General features: G+C 39.0%; 1 protein-coding gene across 3 annotated transcripts in view; it reads left to right on the top strand.

The window, feature by feature from the left end:
- GRM8 (glutamate metabotropic receptor 8) overlaps positions 1-19,346 on the top strand; it is a 766,011-nt gene that overhangs the window by 606,940 nt on the left and 139,725 nt on the right. For all 3 annotated transcript variants that reach the window (XM_067746898.1, XM_067746900.1, XM_067746899.1), the window contains exon 8: positions 410-540. In XM_067746898.1, coding sequence (XP_067602999.1) covers positions 410-540 — 131 coding nt within the window. The remainder of the gene's footprint in view (positions 1-409; positions 541-19,346) is intronic.

Below are 19,346 nucleotides of genomic sequence, written 5' to 3'. Positions count from 1 at the left end.
CGACGTTCTCCTGCCACATGTTGAATTGCTGTTCATAGTTCATATTGTACAATAGCTGTTACGCTTCAAGACGTTTACACTCTTCTCTATTAACTGCCATTCTCCGTAGCCACTATTGGCTGTCCAGCCTATCAACTTCTATTTATTTAACTGTTACGTTTGTCGCCTAACTTGGATTCTCATCATTTACTTTCTAACGTGCGTAACGAAGCACGTCTTCTTCCTGAAAGTATGTCTGGGCTTCTTTTCATGTCAGAGATATTATGCTACCAAGAATGACCTTGTATGGATTACTAGCTGCATAGCTCTTACTATGCACAATATTTTTTTATCTACCATTTTTTTCTTAGAAATAAGCCCAGTGGTCTATCTCACTGAAAAGTTAACATTGTTTCCTAAACATTTATAGGTAGTGCTGGGACACCGGTCACTTTTAATGAAAATGGAGACGCTCCTGGTCGTTATGATATCTTCCAGTATCAAATAACCAACAAAAGTACAGAATACAAAATCATTGGGCACTGGACCAATCAGCTTCATCTAAAAGCAAGTATCAATATAAACTTATACTTTATGTATATTGTTCTCAAGGAGAGACGCTTTCCTTTTAAGTGATATAACATTTGTTAGAATTGATCTTCTTGTAAATAAGTTTTCAGAAAATGTATGATTTGATCCTTCTTCAACTTTAAAATGTTATGAGAAGTCTTAAATGTCTGTAGAGATATTTACTCTCTGCAGGGATTTAATGAAAGATCTCATTTTCTTTTAAGTGACTAAATACACATTTAGGGAAACTTTATACTTTTCTGAAAGGCTCAGTTGTTCAAACCTTTGTACAGTGTGTGTGTATGTGTGTGTATGTGTGTGTTTTGGGGGGAGGGGTGACAAACTGTGCCATGAATGACAAAGTCGGTGCTTAATAAGTGTGCTTCACCTTTGCTCCATCATAAGTTGAGATCTGCAGCTCTGTCTGCTGGATGGAAGTCAGTCATGATCTGTACTTGCATTACCTCTCTGAATCACAACATCAGAGAAAATTAATGTACCCCAAAGAGATGTTCAGTTTTTTAACAGCCCTTAGGGCTGCCAGCTGTCCCTGTCCCCCTGGAGAGCCATGAAGGCCCAAGGCCCACAGATTTTGCAGTTCCTACAAGTGGCCACGTGAGGAGAACTTGGAGAGCCCAACTGGAAGCGAGGTCACGGGGCAGCGAGGTCGCAGGGCCTGGGGCTGGTGCCAAAGGCAGTTGGTCATCTGCCTGCCCAGTGTCATGCTGTGTCCGCCACCCGGGGCTCTGTTTCCTCCTGCTGGGACCAGGTGGGGCTGGCACGTGGGATAACAGCAGGAGGAGAAGCTCTGTCAGATGAGTCCAGCTGGCAGGCAGCTCTCCAGAGGGGCTATCCGAGGGAAGGGGTCTTTGGGGACACTGGGGGGCGCTGTCTGTTACCAGCACCCACTAAGCATAAGGGGCTCCAGAGCAGGAAGCCCGTCCTGAACTTGACGGCTAGGGAGGCCCGGGAAGTCACAGGGCATAGGGCAGGCAGTGGCTGCATGAGGAGGGCACAGGAGTGGTTGGAGAAGCATCTGCCTACCACGGGGTAAGGAACCATTTCAAAATTTAACAGCCTGTGGTGCTATATCTATGCACGCTGGCTCCTTCTGGTCTAGACAGACAAGGAGTGTGCTCTGTGGTCGCAGCTAAGGATCAGAGTTCCTTCATACATGAACATTAATGTTCATAATACATTCTCTCATACATCTGTAACACTGGACTGTTTACAGGAACTGAGTGGCCGAGGAATCTCTACAGCAGCAGTGTTTCCCCTGTAGGCAGTGAGGTGCTTTTAAAATGTGTCTAATAAACCAGAAACATACTCTTCTACTGTTATATTGTTCTAATGTGTATTTCACTCTTTCCTCTAGTAAAAGTACCTCCTCTTCTTGATTCTCAAAGCTACCATAACACTGTGAGGGCTGAGTTCATTTCGTAAATGAATACTTTCATTTCCTAGCTACAGCTTATCCTAGCTGGAAGGTAAACTCTTATGACACACATGAGGGTGGGGAGAGAGATTATTCTTGCCTGTGTGTGTTTTCCACGTGTGTATGTGCTTTCTTGTGTTTGAACCCATTCGAAAGACACCAATTTGGTGTTTTTAATACATTTTTCACCTCTGTATGTCCAAATATAGCCCCTGAAGTGCTATGTTTATGCAGCACCAGTTACCATAGTTCTCAGAAAAGAAGCAATAATGAGAAATAAGGAAACTAGGATATTTATGATTTATTGTCTCTGTAATGGCTTCCTGATAATTGTCACAGCTCCGCTTTCAGTAATGCACAAAGACAGCTCATATTTGCAACTATGGTTGTACTTCGTAAGACCACGTGTCTACACCTTACTACATGTAGCAGCCTGATCAAACCCTATCCCTTGTCCTGCAACCCAAACTTATGGAAACAAAGCTTTGATAACTCTGTGGGTTATTGATGCCAATCTGAAAATCAATCGCTCCTTGGCAAAAGCCCTTTTGACAGTGGACCTCTGTGAAATAAAATAATTAAACACAACAAAGAAAATTTGATATGGGTTAAAATAGGGAAGCTACTTTTTATCTGACTTTTATGAATGCCAGACTGCTTACTATATTCTTATGATTAAGGATTTAAATAACAAAGTTCAATGGTTGAAAAATATGTGCATTAATATATAATATGAAGATACCTAAAATAATTATATACACAAGCACACGTACACACACATCTCTCTCTATATATATATTTATTATAAAACTTTATGTTGAATCTCAAGCTCTTTTATGTACATTTACAGTGCATGAAAAGTTTTATGTTCATTATTGCGTTATTGCTCATAAAATACATCAAAACGATTTGTAAGAATTATTTCTCATGCATGATTATAATCGTTTATAACTACATAGCCATGCTAGCTTTACTGAAACAGAGAGAATCAACTCTCAGAAAACAGTGAATTAGTTTGTGAAGACAGGTCATACGTCAAGGGTTGAATTCTGAATTTTATCAGGACAAACAAAATGTTTCTCCTTGGGAACAGGATTAGTCATCTGTTTGGAGGTGGAGTAGGGGTTCCTTGGAAAGTGACAGATTTACTGAAGTTCTGCTTAGATCTCAGGCAAGGCACCAAACAAATGCTTTGCCGCAGTTTTGTCATCTATAAAGTAGAAACATTAATAGCACCTACCTTAGATGGTTGTAATAAGAATTAAATGAAATAATACAGTAAAGCCGTTAGTCCGGGGCCTGGCCCACATGACATCCATAAACATTACCTATTATTAATCCAGTGTCTCATGATTCTGTGTGGTCAGTGGGAGACCTGAGAATGAGTGTGGTGAGTAGAGAAGTGAAGGTTCTGTCAGAAGAGGCACTTGAGTTTGCTTTAGCAAGTTCAGAATACGTTCACTTAAAGTGGGGACCATTTGTCCCTATAGCCCATTGCCTGCCTTTAATATTGGCTTTAATACTTTAGCAAATCTATCTGCACTTACAAAGTAAACTTTATTTAATATGAGTATGTAGTTTCTTTTCCTGTGGTAGCCTGTGGCTAGATATTGTCACCTAGGTAGTTATTTTTGAATGGATTGGATAAATTCATTCTGTGCACATACTGCATGCTAAGTGCTGGGATTAGAGTGAAAATGTGAACTCTGCTCTCAGGGCGCTCGCAGACTGGAAGGATAGATGGACACTCAAACCAACAATTCTAGTGCAGTGGGGCAGGCCACAGATGAAGTTATGTCCGTGGTTTTGCACCTGCAGCCCAGAGACAGTCCCCGAATCTGGCCTGACTGCTGACGGGAGTTGTGATGATGGCAGCGGAGGGCGCTCTTCCCCATGTACTCCATCCCTTCTTATTCTCTTAAACCAGATTTGCAATAGATTTCACACTCTCAATGGTAAGCATTTATCAGCCAGTTATTGGATTGAATTTGGCTTATTTTCAAAGAGCCAGTTTTTCTGACTGAATTCAACCATAGGATAAGTTTGTGCACAGAGGGTGCACGATTATGCATATATGAGTGCAATAAATTTGCCCTGAATATATCTTAGTGGAGTGAAAGAAATTGTAAAAGTAGGTTATTCTTTGTTTGTTTTTCCTGGAAAATCATGAGGTGTTTTATTTCCTCAAAAGCATGGTCTTCATTGTTCTAAATATTTTTTTTTCTTTTTTATGGCACTAACATATGTTCTTAACTTAGCAATTACAATGAGTTAGTATAACTGTTTATTTTGATTTCGGTTTTTTATTCAGTAATCTCAGTCCACGCATGAAGGGCATATTGTCTACCTGAGAGTGAATTTGAACAATTAGGCTTCTCCGTTTTGTGAGGCTTAACCTCTCAAGAGGCAGGTGGTCCTTATTAGTGATTACAAAACGTACTGTAACCTAGAGGTTCAGAGAAAACAGCGGAGCCTGAACTGCAAAAAGAACAGCCATCTGCTACTTCGAGTCCGCAGGGAGAAGGTGTATGGAGGCTACCGGATGGGCCTAAAATAACTGAGGGCTCACTTTTCTGTACTTCCAACCAGAGCTACTCTTTCTAGATTACTGTAAGATGAGGCATAGTTTTTGCTTGTTTTGTTTTATTCTTTTTTTATTCAAATAAGTAATTTGAAGATAAATAAAGATAGTAAAGGATAATGACTTCATAAGAATGTTTCATTGTTAGCAGCATGGAGTCAATTGGAAAGGGTGATTTGAAGGAGAAGGGCTTCATTTAATTTTGTGTGGGGCCACTCCATAGATGAAAGTAACTCTTGACCAGGTACTGAATTCTGACCCTCAGTTTTCTCATCTGTTAAGTGGGATAATAAATAGGCTTACTATGAGGATAAAATGCATTGGTATTCCAATGCATAGTGGTCAAAAACAAGACCTCCAAGTCAGAAAGAAGAGTTTTATGTTCCAACCTTCCATTTCTGAGCCTTGGGCACGTTATTTTACCTCTTTTACTCTCAGATTCTTCATCTGCGTGAAACAATCATAACTACTTCATAGAGTTATTGAGATAATTAAAGGAAATTGCACATCAAAGATCCTAGAACACTGCCTGCTACATATTCAGTGTCAAACGAATATGGCAATAAAAATTTTGCTTTGTTTTGCCAGGAAAACCAGCCTATTGCAGAGGACCTATAACGGGTATTGCAATCTGAAATGCCATCTGTGAAAAGTCTTTTCGGCCTCTATCTTGATGTTCTGAGTAGGGAGTAACTGTAAAAAGAGTTACACTATGATAACTCGTCTGTGCCCTATATAATAAACCCCAAATGTTTATTTTGGTATGAAAAAAAAGTGGGCTTCATGAGTCAGTGCTTTGGGGACAACCAGAAACTCAAGCAAGCTTTCTGATTTAGTGCATTAAATCCATCTTTTCTATGAACCTCTAGTGTAGTATTTATAACATGATATTTTAATTGAATATATGTCTTTGCCTGCCAATGGTCAGGCAAATACATGCTATACCAGGGGTTCCTCAACCTGCTTGAAATACAGAAAGAGAAAGTTTCTGAGTCCCCTCATTTGCCTCATGGTTATATTGCTTTGGATAAACATCAAAAGTTTTTAACCAAAACCACTAGATTCCCTAATGTCATACAGGAACAGCTTTTCTATGATGAAGGGTATTGAAATAGCCTTGAAGCAAAGGATGGAGTGAATGGAGTGGAAACAATATTCGAGGGGACGCTTGAGCCTTTATTTGCCTTGACTCTTAGGAGCCATGCGTTTCCTTTGCCTGTTTCCCCATTGCAAAGTTGCCTGCATTTGCAAGTCCTCTTTCATATGATAGTCAGTGCATAAAAAAGATCATTCACCCTATGAGACAAGCAATATATAAAGCTTTTCCCATCCTACAAAGTATGAATGTGAAGTCAATTCTCCGAGACCCTTTACTACATTCCAATAGGACTTTAAATGCCGCTCTATCTCCTGCCTTTATATTCTATTCAGACAAGGTCTTTTTTGGCTTCCTTTCCTTGTAACAAGATGATCAGTTGTCAAAACTATATTTTTGTTCACTAGATGCAAATTTATTCTTTTCAAAATAAGTCACTTTGGGGTCAGTAATTAATTTGTGTTTATGAGAAAATAAGCATTTGGTAAATTCGTGTTTTTGACACATCAAGCAAAGCCAAGGTAATTAAAGTTTAACTACGTTCTTGCTAGTACAGAGTAGGGGCTCCGTAAGGACTTGTTGAATATGTCATGAACGATATGCCGATATTTTCTAAATGCTGACTTCATATGGACCCCTGATCCGAGATTATTGATGAGGAAGTTGACTTGTGCACAGATCATTTATTCAGTGACTGCTCCCTGCTAGGCAGGATGCTAAGCCATTGAGGAGTACAAGGTTCAATAAAATAAACTCCCAGATAGCAAATGGTTTACTCCATTAAAGGTAACAGTACACTTGAATAATTATAATAAAAGCATACTTAGAAGGTACAGATTAAAGAACAAACTATGAATTAAAATATGTAATGATTACCTCCAACTAGAGGGACTGGATAAAGTTTGTTGAATTCAAACTGGATCTTCAGTTACTTTGGTGGCTAGAAACGGTTGGAAGAGTGTGTAGGCCATGGCAAAAGCATCCATCCATCCATACATCCTTCCATCCATTTATCTATCTATTCATTCCAGAATAAGGTGCCTCCAGTGTCCATTGCTCTACACAAGGCTGGAATGATTTAGAGGTGTTACAGATTCAGTCCCCATCCCTGAGTTGGGAGTGCACATCTATTGGATGTGCAGGCATATCCCGCCTACAGGGTGTAAGTTGTAAGTTCATTGATGGAGATGAGGAATGTTGACTAGGTTTTCATAGGGAGGTGGAAAGGGGCACAGTTTATTTAGGGAATTGAGTGTGATCCTGAGCTGCCAGTACAGAGGACTATCTGAGGAGAGCATATCATGCAGAATGAAGAAAGATGGCTTAAAGCTAAATTTTATAGGGTTTCAAAAACTATTAGAACACAAGTTGATATTCTTTAAGCTACAGTGAGCTTTTCGATAGAGACATTCTCAGCTTTACACTTCAGGGAAACATTTTGGGCAGCAAAGTGTAGATTGGCTGGAGAAGAGGTCGTTCCATTATTTAGCAGAAGCCATAATTAACAATTAATTTCTTTCTTATTTTACCTAATTGTTTGGCAGGTTCTTTCCGCCCTATCTGTCCATCTACTTGGTTTGTGTTTTGTTCTACAAAATATTTAAAAGGACTTACTAAGATACACTTATCATAGTAGGAAAAACAAACAAACAGTAAATTAGGAAGAAAGGATCAAGGGAGTTGATAAATTTTAGTTAGTAGTCGAGTTTGATTTTCTTGACAATAATTATGGCCAATAGATTTATCTAGCTGTTCAGTAGAGTCAGAAATAATCATGCTGCTATTTTAAGAACATACAAAATTATGCCATATAAAATGATTTAATCTGATTAAGAATTCAGAAGCTGGATTCAATTATCTGGATCTAGTTGGAGTCAGATTCCCGGGGTAATCTAATAGTATCCAAGGAATCTAGTAGTTCATCAGGGAAAATACAGGTGGGGCACTAATAAAGCTATTATTCATGAAAAATAGGAAAAATCATAAGTGCTTAGTTATTTTGGTAAATAATGAAAGTGACACAGACAGGGAAAAGAAAGCTAAAAAAAATAATAGAGGTCAAATTGGAAAAAGCAAATCAAAAATACAATGCAACTAAAGAAGGACGTAACATAAAATGGAAAGTGCCTCTTTATACCAACACCAAAGAAGGGCAAAGGAGGATGGTGACTCCAGACGTTTATGGGGATAATAAAGCAATAAAAATGATAAATGGTATTTTAATCCTTACTTTAACCTTGGGAGGAGAAAAATAAGTGCAATTTTGACATGATGAGTAGTATCAGTAAGGTTACAAACATAAAGTGATAATGTAGGATAGAGGAATAACTGGGAAAAAATCATTTTCTTATGGTAGATTTACTAAACTAAAATATATGTGAACCCTGTATCCTAGGGTACTTTTGAAAGGCTCAGTGGACACATCAGTGTTATGTAAAATCTACAACGTACAAGAGAATTACAGGAACTGAAAAGTATTATATATGAATAAAATATGTAGCTTCCAGCTGTAGATGGAGGTCAGTAGTTGATAAGAGCATGAAACTAAAAAGAAAAACGTTCATATGTCTGTTGACTGAATCAAAAGTTTAACAGACATCTTTCCTCAAAGCTTTCACTGTCTAAAGAAGGAAAATGGAGCCAGAAGCTGAAATCCTCCCAAGTCCCTATTCCATTTTGTTGACGTCATGGATCCTTATCTCTAAGTGAAGTTGCAGAAATGTGCAATTGTGCATAAACTCAGGGGTAGAGATGTAAAATGGTGTTCTTTCTTAAATCCATAAATAAATGACAGAAGGATATAACAAGGACACAGAAAGGTACTAAATTTGACTAGTATTTGATTGCTTTTATCAGTTATAAAATCATTTGGAATAAAACATTATTTTGAGATAATTGCAGATTCACATGTAGTTGTAAGAAATGATAAAGATTCCATGTCTCCTTTATTCAGTTTTCCCCGCAATGATAACATCGTGAAAAACTATGGTGTAACAGCGCAAGCAGGATCTTGATATTTATACAGTCCACCGATCTTTTTCATATCTCCTCTTGCACTTATACATGTGTATGGGTGTTTCTATGCATTTTTGACCTGTGTAGGCCCATGTATCTACCACTGTAGTCAAGATATAAGACATCGCCATCACCACAAGGATCCCAAATTGTCATTTAATAGCCACACCCACATCCTACCCAGATGCCTCCCTTCAGTGCCTGGCAATAACTAATATATCCTCTATTTCTCTAAAATTGTCATTTCAAGAATGCTGTGTGGATGAAATCATATTGTACGTAACCTATTGGGTTTGGCTTTTTTCACTCAGCATGGTTCCCTCCAGATTTATCCATGTTGTTGTGTTCCTTTTAGTTGCTGAGTAGGTCCATGGTATGGATGTTACCAAACTGTGTTTAGTTATTCACTCTTCGAAGGACTCCTGAAAAATAATTATGCATCGACCTGCTATGAGCATTTGTTGAATTGTATGTAGAGAGAAACAGCAGGGAAGAGTGATGTCTCGTCTCAGAACTGAACTAAATCATTTTTATAAGATAGTTTTAGAAGTTATATTTAACCCTTTAATATAGAATATTTTTAGAAAATAAGAAAAGGAAACTTTCTTGCTGCAACATACACCTCAGATCCTTCATAACTGGCACAGTGACACCTTGGCTGCAGTGTGCTTAATTACTATAATCGCAGCAAACGTCCCTAAGAGAAAAGTTCTCATTTAAAAGTAATACCACCTGGATCTATGTCCTCTTAACGTTATAGTCTGTGAAACCACACCTATGTTCCTTCTGATCGTGCTTCACTTTTCCATCCCTTCTGTCAATATTACACTAATGTTGCTGTCTATGACACTAAAACCCAACTCTCAATGAGTTTCCAGGACTTCCTCAAAGTCATCCCTGTCCTGTATTTCTTAAGTTGTTCTCACACTCTGCTAGGCTTTGCTGTATCTAGCTCTCACTTGACTGCTTTTGTAGCTGTCAGATCTGTTGGTACATGCATTTTTCTGCATTCAGGCCATGTTTTTAAGATTCCAAAATTCAGACATGATTTCTAGATTAAGCCACTATAAGATCTTTGAGACTACTGATCTAAAATTTGTAAAATTTTTAAAGGGAACCGGCAGGGACACTGCAGTTGGCCTATGCTCTATAAATCTCCTAGCAGGAACCGACTTTAAGCTTGGCAACTGTGAATTAAATCCCTTAATTATCCTATCCTTAAACTAGTTTATCAAGGAATCAGCCAATTTTTATAAATGGTCTCCATAAAATATTTGACAGGGGTGTGATTTCATGTTGTTCAGGGCACACACGGACTTGGAGGACAGACCCTGGGAGGTTCTGCATGGTGTGGAAAGTGTCACTGGAAACTAGGAAACTTGCTTTTCCCCAGACCTCTCATTCATCCTGAGATAGGTTTGTGCTTTATTACTTAATATTTGGAGCCTCAAGTTCCATGTTTATAAAATTAGGAATTTAATGTGGTTATTCACTAAAATTTCTTCCAGATCTATTATTCTCAGATTGGATACTTCAGATAGTTAACATACTTCAGTTATGTTGGATGTATTTTTCTGTTTTTGTTTACTTGTTTTTTAGATTTAAAAGTTTAAGCCCTCCATCATTCAACTATACAGAAGTGATCCTACGGTGTAAACCTCACTGAACAGAGAGCTTCCTTATGTGATTTTTTTTTTTCAATTTGGGATATTTATTTTAAAGAAGCATGGCTACTCATACCCTATGAAAACTAAAACCAAAATGGGAGAGGTTAATAAAGACAACTTAGGTATTTTGCTACCTTGGTTTTAATAGAAATGTAAAAATTGTTCAAAATAGATATTAGTTTTCTTTTGCTCTCCCAGCTGCATGTTTTTATAATATACTTTGAAAAATAGGACTCTGCTATAGGGGAGCTAAGTTGATTCTGTTAGTTAGACTGAATCCAAACATGGCTAAGTAGAAATGACTAACGTGATTTGAGAAAAGCTAGTTTATCTCTAAAAGGAGGGATAAGTCCTATGTTTGTGAAGAATTAGGGGATGTCATGGTAGAGAAGAAAAGGCCGCATATGAGCAATAAATGTGAGCTCGGCTTATTTTTTCTCCTATAAAAAGAGAAAAATAAGATGCTTTCGGAACTCCTGCTGTGCCGTCAAAAATTGGGTTGCATTCAGCCTGTGACATTGAGGCAATCAGGCTGCAGCATTTATTGCCCTCTTACCTCATGTACAATCAATAGTTTTATAGTCAGAGGTAGAGGTATTGGAACTCAGGCACCGTGATCTCATCTCAAGTCTGCCTTCATCACAGGCATGAGCTTATCCACTTCCTGAATCTCCCCAGAGTTCTTTCCACTCTTTATCGGATTTTTACATATTTGTATGTAAAACTTCTCTCGTGAGAGAAGAAGTTCATACCGTTCTACTACCCTTATGACACAGCTTCCCACAGGACAATTTGGTTCATTTTTCTGCGAGTTTATGATGACTCTGAACATTAGGAGATAGTAGTCTCTTTTACAAAAAAAAAAAATCAAAAACTGTTGGAAACCTGAGGCTGAAATAACTTCCAAAATGATAACTGTGGCTCTTGTCCAAGTCAGCATTTTTTCAAATGCCTTCCTCAGAACACTGGTTCTGCAGAATTTTAAATAGCTGCTACATGTGCACACAAAGGCCCTCTGGTTAAAAAAGCTTAGGGAATGTTAGGACAACTGTTTTTGTTTTGTTTTCCTGCAAGAATTTGGAGACCCTTTAATATACTAATGTACACCATGGCTGACTGAGACATGGGCATTGAATGTAATGTTTAATAAATTGATTTAACCACGAATCCTTTTTTATTTGAAGAACATTTTGCGGAACTAATATTCCTTGAAACTTACTGTGGAAAATGTTGGCTTAAGTTGACTCTTCCACCTCAGTTACATTTATTAACTCATTTAATCTTTGTCACATCCCTGTGAGTTAGATACTTAGAGTGGCCATTTTATAGAAGAGGAAACTAAGGTTAACAATAAGTTACTTATTTAAGTTCACTTGGCTCGTGGAAACATAGATGAAATTCACAGGCATATATATCCTACTCCGGTGTACCTGCCTTTAGGAATACTAAAGAAGTAGAATCAAGAAGAAGTTGGTGAACGGTTGGTTATGGGAACCAGGAAAGGTGGAGCTCATGATGACTCTTTGAATGATTCAGTGAACAAATTCAGAAGCTATCAGGGCTGAGCTTGTAGTTCAGCTGACAAGTTACAGACACTCTTGGTGTACCCCAGAAGACAGGCAAGAAAAATTTCTTCTCCTTGAATACCAACTACTTTGCCATTCCCATAAAAACTATAAAACTAGTTGGCCAGTGGTGACACTTTGTACCAGTATCTGAGCGAAGCCTTGTTATAATGTCCACTGCCTGCCATAAGCTTATTAAAGTGTCACCACTCCAGAATAGAGGCTGACACCAGTCAGCACAGTTACAGGTCTGAAATGTTTTCTCAGCTAGGAATTGAAGCTTCCTATTATATCCTGGCTCCTGTTTTACAGAATCTTCTTAAAGATCAAGAGTGTTGTATGTGAAAATACTTTGTAAGCTTCAAAATGCTATAGAATTGTTAGCTAGCTATTATTTGTGAGGGCCATAATCATTTTGTATAGAGAATAACAGCCACACAAAATCACATTTAAAAACAACACAGAACAAAATTTAAAAATCTCAACTTTGTCATTTTCCCATTTGGGAGAAGTTTTGACCTACATTGAGGTAAGAATAAAATTAGTCAGAATTGGATTTGCATGCATTACTACAGAACTGAACTTCTAGTATTTCGTTTCCTCTGATTTTTGCATCTTTTTTTTTTTTTTTTGGTGTGTGTGTGTGTGTGTGTGTGTGTGAAGTGAAATCTTTTACTTTCCCTTCAAAAAATAACTTTTCATACCCACCTCACATAAGAATGCCCACGGAAAATTCTGGTACTATAATTGGCACAAAGAGTAGGTTCTCAGTGAATGTGGGTTGAATCTGAAAAATCCTCTCCTGGAATTGTCACTTGACCATTCGTCTCCTGGGTAACTTGAGATGGGAAGGGATAATATGTATTTTTTCTTTAAGTTTAATAATTGTCCTACAGCTGATATATAAAATCAAATACTAGAAAAATTAGATAACTGAATTAAAGCTCCAAATTAAAAATGGTAACTTTCCACGAACGTGTCTTTTTGCAGCCTTTTAGTAGGCTATATTTATTGGCATATAAAAGATAGCTGCTTTTGATAACTGGAGCCCTCACCATTCAAGAGTGTACCTCTAGACCGTGGCAGTCATCTGCTACTGCCCCCTAGTGGCTGCCCCAAAACTGATCGGATTCTCTAAGTGTTGAAGAAGAGAAATGAGCAATGTTCTGGAGCTCCGTGGCTTCCTCTGCCCTCCTCACCACCTGGCACATATACAGCTTCACCCATGGAGCAGCAGACACACTAAGCCAAGCTGTATTCCTCTCCACACCAGTTGCTCCTTCCTCATACTAACCACCCATCTCTTCTCTGCCATCCCTTCTCCTTCTCCTTTCTCTTATTCCCATTCTTTCTACAGGATGCTAAGTGGTAGCGGGATTGAGAGGCTGTACCCAGAGGGATGCAGGATTCTGGCCGAACTGTGTCCTCCTTCCCATCTCACTACTTTTCTTTCTTTAACCGAAAAATTCTTCCTATGTCAGGAATATATGCAAATACATCATTTCTTTTAGCTTCAAAGCAACCGTTTATGATGATATTGCTGTTTATATGTAACAGAAACAGTATGTCTAGTTTTCTCTTTACAGAGAAACATCTTTGTTGTCCATAATCAGGTCTATGAATGAAGGGGGCATCAGGAATCATTGAAATAAGCTTGACTGATTTACACTGAAAAGATCAGAGAAAGAAATGAATATATCTAGCAGGTCAGAATGAGCATAGAGAAAGGAGCATGGGCTGGTTTGGTGGGAGATTTTGAGAGGGAAGAAAGAAGAAAGAGAGAGTCTTTCAGGTAGCTGCAAGTTGCAAAATTTACAGAGAAAGAGAGAGAGAAATGAATGCTTGAGATCAAGAGACCATCCATGGAAGAAAGCTTGCTCAGGAGGGATGCAAATGATTTTAAGAAATTGTGCTTGGTTAGATGAGTTACATAGAGATTCATCCTCTGGAATTACTGAGAAACTTCAATGAATATTTAAGTTGCTTCCAAATTATTATTTGGATATTTAGTCACTATGCTGTAGTGTCGTGAGGCAGTGAGTTTTCTGTGGTTATAGTATTTCAGTGTAAAGTGTCATACCTAGTGTTTTTTTGGAGTGCGTCATCACCTAGAATGTAGGTTAGAGTGAAAATTTCAGTGTTTTACAGTGTGGAAATTTTATAGAAATTTCTAGATGACTAGATGTTTTCTGTGGTTGTCCCTGGAATACTATACCAGATCCGGAAGGAAACTTTAGCTACTACTCTGAGATTAATATAATGGTTTGGGATAATCTACTATTTGGCTTGTATTACTTTTTAAAAAAAATTAGTATTGAGTGAATTCACTAAATTGAGACAGCGTAGGACATTCCTTTACATACTGCAGATTAGAAATTAGCTTTTTAACCTTACCTCCTAAGATAACAAATATCTTAAGAAATGAGGGATCATTCAGAATGGAGGCCTGGTGGTAAATGACAATTGAGCGGGATGGATGTCCCATCCATCAGTGATCCTGTATATCTACTCTTTCAGCACAATGTTTTCATATCATTTAAAGCTCATAAAATTCAAATTACTTGTTGTCTCTGGGTGTTATATCTCCATGGGGTTCGCTTTGGGCAAACTGGTTTCCTTTGAAGTCCCTAGCGATATATTTTAGGTTATGAATTTTCCATTTATTTTTATCTATCAACCTATGAGCCTCCGTTTTCTATTTTTCTGGCATTTATTAAAATTCTTGTCTGTTGGACTTCCCTGGTGGCGCAGTGGTTGAGAGTCCGCCTGCCGATGCAGGGGACACGGGTTCGTGTCCCGGTCCAGGAAGATCCCACATGCTGCAGAGTGGCTGGGCCCGTGAGCCATGGCCGCTGAGCCTGCGCGTCCGGAGGCTGTGCTCCGCACCGGGAGAGGCCACAACAGTGAGAGGCCCGCGTACCGCAAAAAAAAAAAAAAAAAAAAAAATCTTGTCTGTTGGTTACAACTCCCTTTGCATTTTGTGTAATTACATAGTCTCTAATGACTTTATTCTTTCTTACACATCTAGACTTTTCCTACAGAGGGGTTCTGAAGGGATGGCCAGCAAATTCATGAGCCCACTTCCCAACCTAGATCAGCAGTGTCAATGTGGTTTTGAAAGTAACCTCATGAAATGTTATCTCACTTGTGAAGGGGGAAATTGCATATTAACTGTGTAGATTATTACATTTAGAAAAGAAGCGGCAGACAGAATCTGGCCATAACTTATGCTGCCAACATTCCAAATATATGTTAAGACAAGATTTTGTTGGGGTATTTATGAATGAATATAGGAATTAACTGGACACTGACTTTCCAGGAAGAGTTCTGGATTGTGTTTTTGCTTTTTCACATCCTGGTAAAAAGGAAGTGTTGTCATGGTAACTCTTATGGGTGGGAGTTTTGGGGAGAATGTCAGAGAAAGCTTCTTACGTTTTGGGTTTTTTTTTAAATTTTATTTATTTTTTTTATACAGTAGGCTCTTATTAGTTATCTGTTTTATACATATTAGCGTATATATGTCAATCCCAATCTCCCAAGATCCTTAAGTTTTTAATAGCTTTGTAATTTAACATCAGTGGTAAAGAAAGGTATTTTTCATGAGCTGTTCAACCTTCCAATATATGGGTAATAGGAATAGCTCTACTAAATTAATGATTGTTACCACTTACAAAAACTTCTTCAGAGATTTCTAGTCCTTGTCAGTGGGCAGGTTGCTTCCTAGGAGTATAGGAGATACTTTGAATTTCTAATTTCTAGTTTATTTTATATTCATACAATGAAGTTGGCTATTACAGCTGCAGTAGCTCAATGCTTTGAGCCCTGAAGTTATAATTCAAGAAATATCCTATCTGACAGATGTCTAGGACTCCATGCTTACTGATGCAAGGATTTTTTGTCCAACACTATTCTATACTGTGTCCCAGTGAGGGAGTGCAGGTGAACTGAAATCAAATATAAAATGACTGAAGGCCAGAAAATATGAATATATGATGTAAAAAAGTGACATGTAGCAAAGTACTAATTGAGAAGAAATGAGATGAGAAAGAAGCAGGTAGGGAGAAAAAGCCAATAGCAACCAAAAGTAATATCAAGTTACTTTAGGAACCAAGGATATTGGGAAAATGTGATGCAGTCTAGAGCCAGGGAAGGGTTAAGAGGAAAATCGGAATGTTCTGCTCTTGAAATCCAAGTGAATACACAATACACTCACACTTCAGGTGACTGTAGAGAGAGAAAATTTTGTCCTGTGGGGGTAGGTTGTTCTTGGAGCTCTGATTGAAAACTCTAAGTATATTTAAGGACTGGAATTTGAAAAAGGATAACTTGTAAGATTGATATTGTCTAGATTAAAAAACTGGCAGTGCCTGTAATTTGCCTTTCTGTATTCAGCTTAGAGTCCTAACACTTTGCAGCCAATAATAGAGTAGATTTTCCTTTCTAAATGGAAGAGACTGCATTTTGGGATAACTTATGTTGTTGGGGTGTGTGGAAGACACAATTTATACACATTACCAGGAGAAACCACTTGGCCCCTTCCATCTTCACGGTCACAGCAGAGCTGACCGACACTAGCTAAGAAAATCTTCCTCCTTATGAGTTCTCCAACTGATTTCATTGAAATTTTGGTAACAAATGTTAATACTACCTGGGAAGTACTGGTCTGTCAGGATTTGATTGGCAGCTCTGATCTGAATACAAAGTGTCCCTTTCTTCTTGAAAGAAGAATAAAATTTAAAATAAAATTGTTTCAACATTTTTGTTTCCTTTTGAGGAAGTTCAGTATATCTCAGAACAGAAATTTCTCTACTTGGAGCCTGTCATGGTTGTAAATATCCAAGTTGGAAAGTACCTCTTTGCAAACAATATCTACTTGGCACTTTTGCCAGCTTCATTGTAGGGAGCAAATCAGGGAAACATTTGCTTTTGACTATGTTATGTTAAGACACAAGGCAAAGCACGGAGCTGAACTCCCTGTGCTGTGTGGCTGCTTCCCACTAGCTATCTGTTTTACATTTGGTAGTGTATACATGTCCATGCCACTCTTTCACTTCGTCCCAGCTTACCCTTCCCCCTCCCCGTGTCCTCAAGTCCATTCTCTACGTCTGTGTCTTTATTTCTGTCCTACCCCTAGATCAGCTCAGCGCTCTGTGACCACCTAGAGAGGTGGGATAGGGAGGGTGGGAGGGAGACACAAGAGGGAGGAGATATGGGGATATATGTATATGTATAGCTGATTCACTTTGTTATAAAGCAGAAACTAACACACCATTGTAAAGCAATTATACTCCAATAAAGATGTTAAAAAAAAGAGACACAAAACAAAACTAGATTAAGAAACTCCTCTGTCTTTGATGGCCCACTGTTTTGAGAGAAGAAATAACAATTTCCTTATTAGATACTTGTGACTCTTTCCTGTGTTCTTTTGCAGCAGCTAGACTTTGGGGAAATAAATTTTAAAAGAATGATTTTAAGAAGTATGATAGTGTGAAGTTTTGAAGAATCATGAGTATGGGGCTGGATCATTAATGTTTAGCAGTGAATTTGCAAAGACATTGTTCTCTGGTTTCTCTTCAGAGATTACAAGCCTTGATTCGCTCTTACTTCTTGATTTCCCTTTCAATACTATCAGCCTTGATAGTGAGTTTACATTTACTTAGCCTGTTTCATTCTAGCTAGTCATGATTTTTGTCATGATCTCCAACTGATTAAAGAGCTACAAACAGTTGTCCTGATATTGAAGCCACCAGAGACTCCAGTGTCACCCTTTTTAAAATTTAATTTTCATGTTATAAAAATCCTATGGAAGAATAGTTCCATGTATTTTTTTTAACCTGGTTGACATTTTTAACTTTAGGGTAGACGTTATTAACTGAAATAACGGAAAGCATTGTACATTTTAATAATAATTTACAGCAGACAGCAAATTGATGATCTGCAAATAAATTTAGGAGACTAATAATTTACCCCAAGTTCTGCCGTTTTTAGAGTCTTCTAAAATTTGAAATTACGTGAAGTTAAAATAATAGTCTGCAGTGAGACAAGAGACAGAGAGGGAAGGCCATGCAGTTTTTGTGGAGGAGTGTAAACCAGAGAAACATATATTTTGTCGGCCAATCAGATAACCCTAAATTGTTTTTTAAGATTGACATCAGCTCTGAATCACCTATGTTAATAGAAAAGAATTTTAAAATTAAAAAAATGAATCATCTAGAAATATTCTATTTTTTAATATACTTTTTTCTTTACTATCAATGTAAATGTGAATGTATTTGATATCATGAAATTCACAAAACTTTAAACAGAGTAATAAATTCATGGAAAGGTCTGAGTCAAGAGACGACACAAAGTTTTGAAGCTTCCCTCCTTTTTTGCCTTCTACTCGTATCTGATCTGTTCTTCGTTCCAATTTTGAGACCCTCAATCTCATCTAAAACAACAGCCAAATTTCTTCCTTTATCGCTATTATAACTGGGTTTATTAAATGTTTAATTTATAGGGGGAATAAATAAAACATTGCGAGCACGTCCAAAGGAGGGCCTTTGGAGTGTGGAGTTCTGGAGTTTGGAGGTAGGGCCCTGGGTGAGGGTGTGTGGGTGGGGTTTAGGCCCAGCGTGGTTGGAGGGGGTCTCCGAGGAGGTCTCCGAGTGTAGAGGTAAGGCCCAGGGTGGGGTATAGCGGCAGGGCTCGGGCCGTGAGCGGCAGCAGGGAGGCTCCGAGGGCAGAGAATTAGGCCTGGGAGCCCAACAGACTCCCTGGTGCCTAAGTGGACAGGGAAAGCGTTGGCCACCGTTCACTTCCATTCCTCCGTGCCACCCCCCACGGGCTCCCCCAGGGTCTCCCCCATCCCTTTTGGACCCCTAAACGTGGGTGGGTCCCACTGGGTGTCGGAACACCTCCCCTCCCCCAGCCACCCCTCAGGGGTGCCGGTCCTGGAGGTCCGGCCTCTATTTTTGCTCCCCCTTCTCTCCCTCCCACTCCCTCAGGACCCGCATGGCTGGAGGGGGCCTAGGTGGGCAGATGATCAGGCCAGGGATCTCAGCAGGTTCCTGGGGGCCCAACTGGTCAGGGGAAACCTGGCCACGCTCCCATTTGATCCTCTGCCCGCCCAGTGGTTCCCCAATTTCCCCCTTCGGGCGTGGGATCCCTCCCCCTCCCCCAGCCACCCCTCAGGGACGCCAGTCCCATCCTGCCTCCACTTCTCCTCCGCCTTCACTCCCCCCACGCCCCACGTCCTACCCGGTTGCTGGGTGTGCCTCCCGTGTCCTTAGGTGTCCGTGGTCACCCTCCGGTGCCTGGTAGGTGCCCTAGTTGTGCGGAGACACAAATTCCACGTCCTCCTAGTCTGCCATCTTGACTCTGCCCTACATGTTAGTTTTTAAGGGAGTAAATCCTAAAGGTTCTCATCACAGGAAAAAAATTTTTTCTCTTTAATTTT

Source organism: Pseudorca crassidens, chromosome 8 (genome assembly GCF_039906515.1).
Source record: "Pseudorca crassidens isolate mPseCra1 chromosome 8, mPseCra1.hap1, whole genome shotgun sequence".
NCBI classification, from domain to species: Eukaryota; Metazoa; Chordata; class Mammalia; order Artiodactyla; family Delphinidae; genus Pseudorca; species Pseudorca crassidens.
This window is presented reverse-complemented; position numbering and strand designations above follow the sequence as displayed.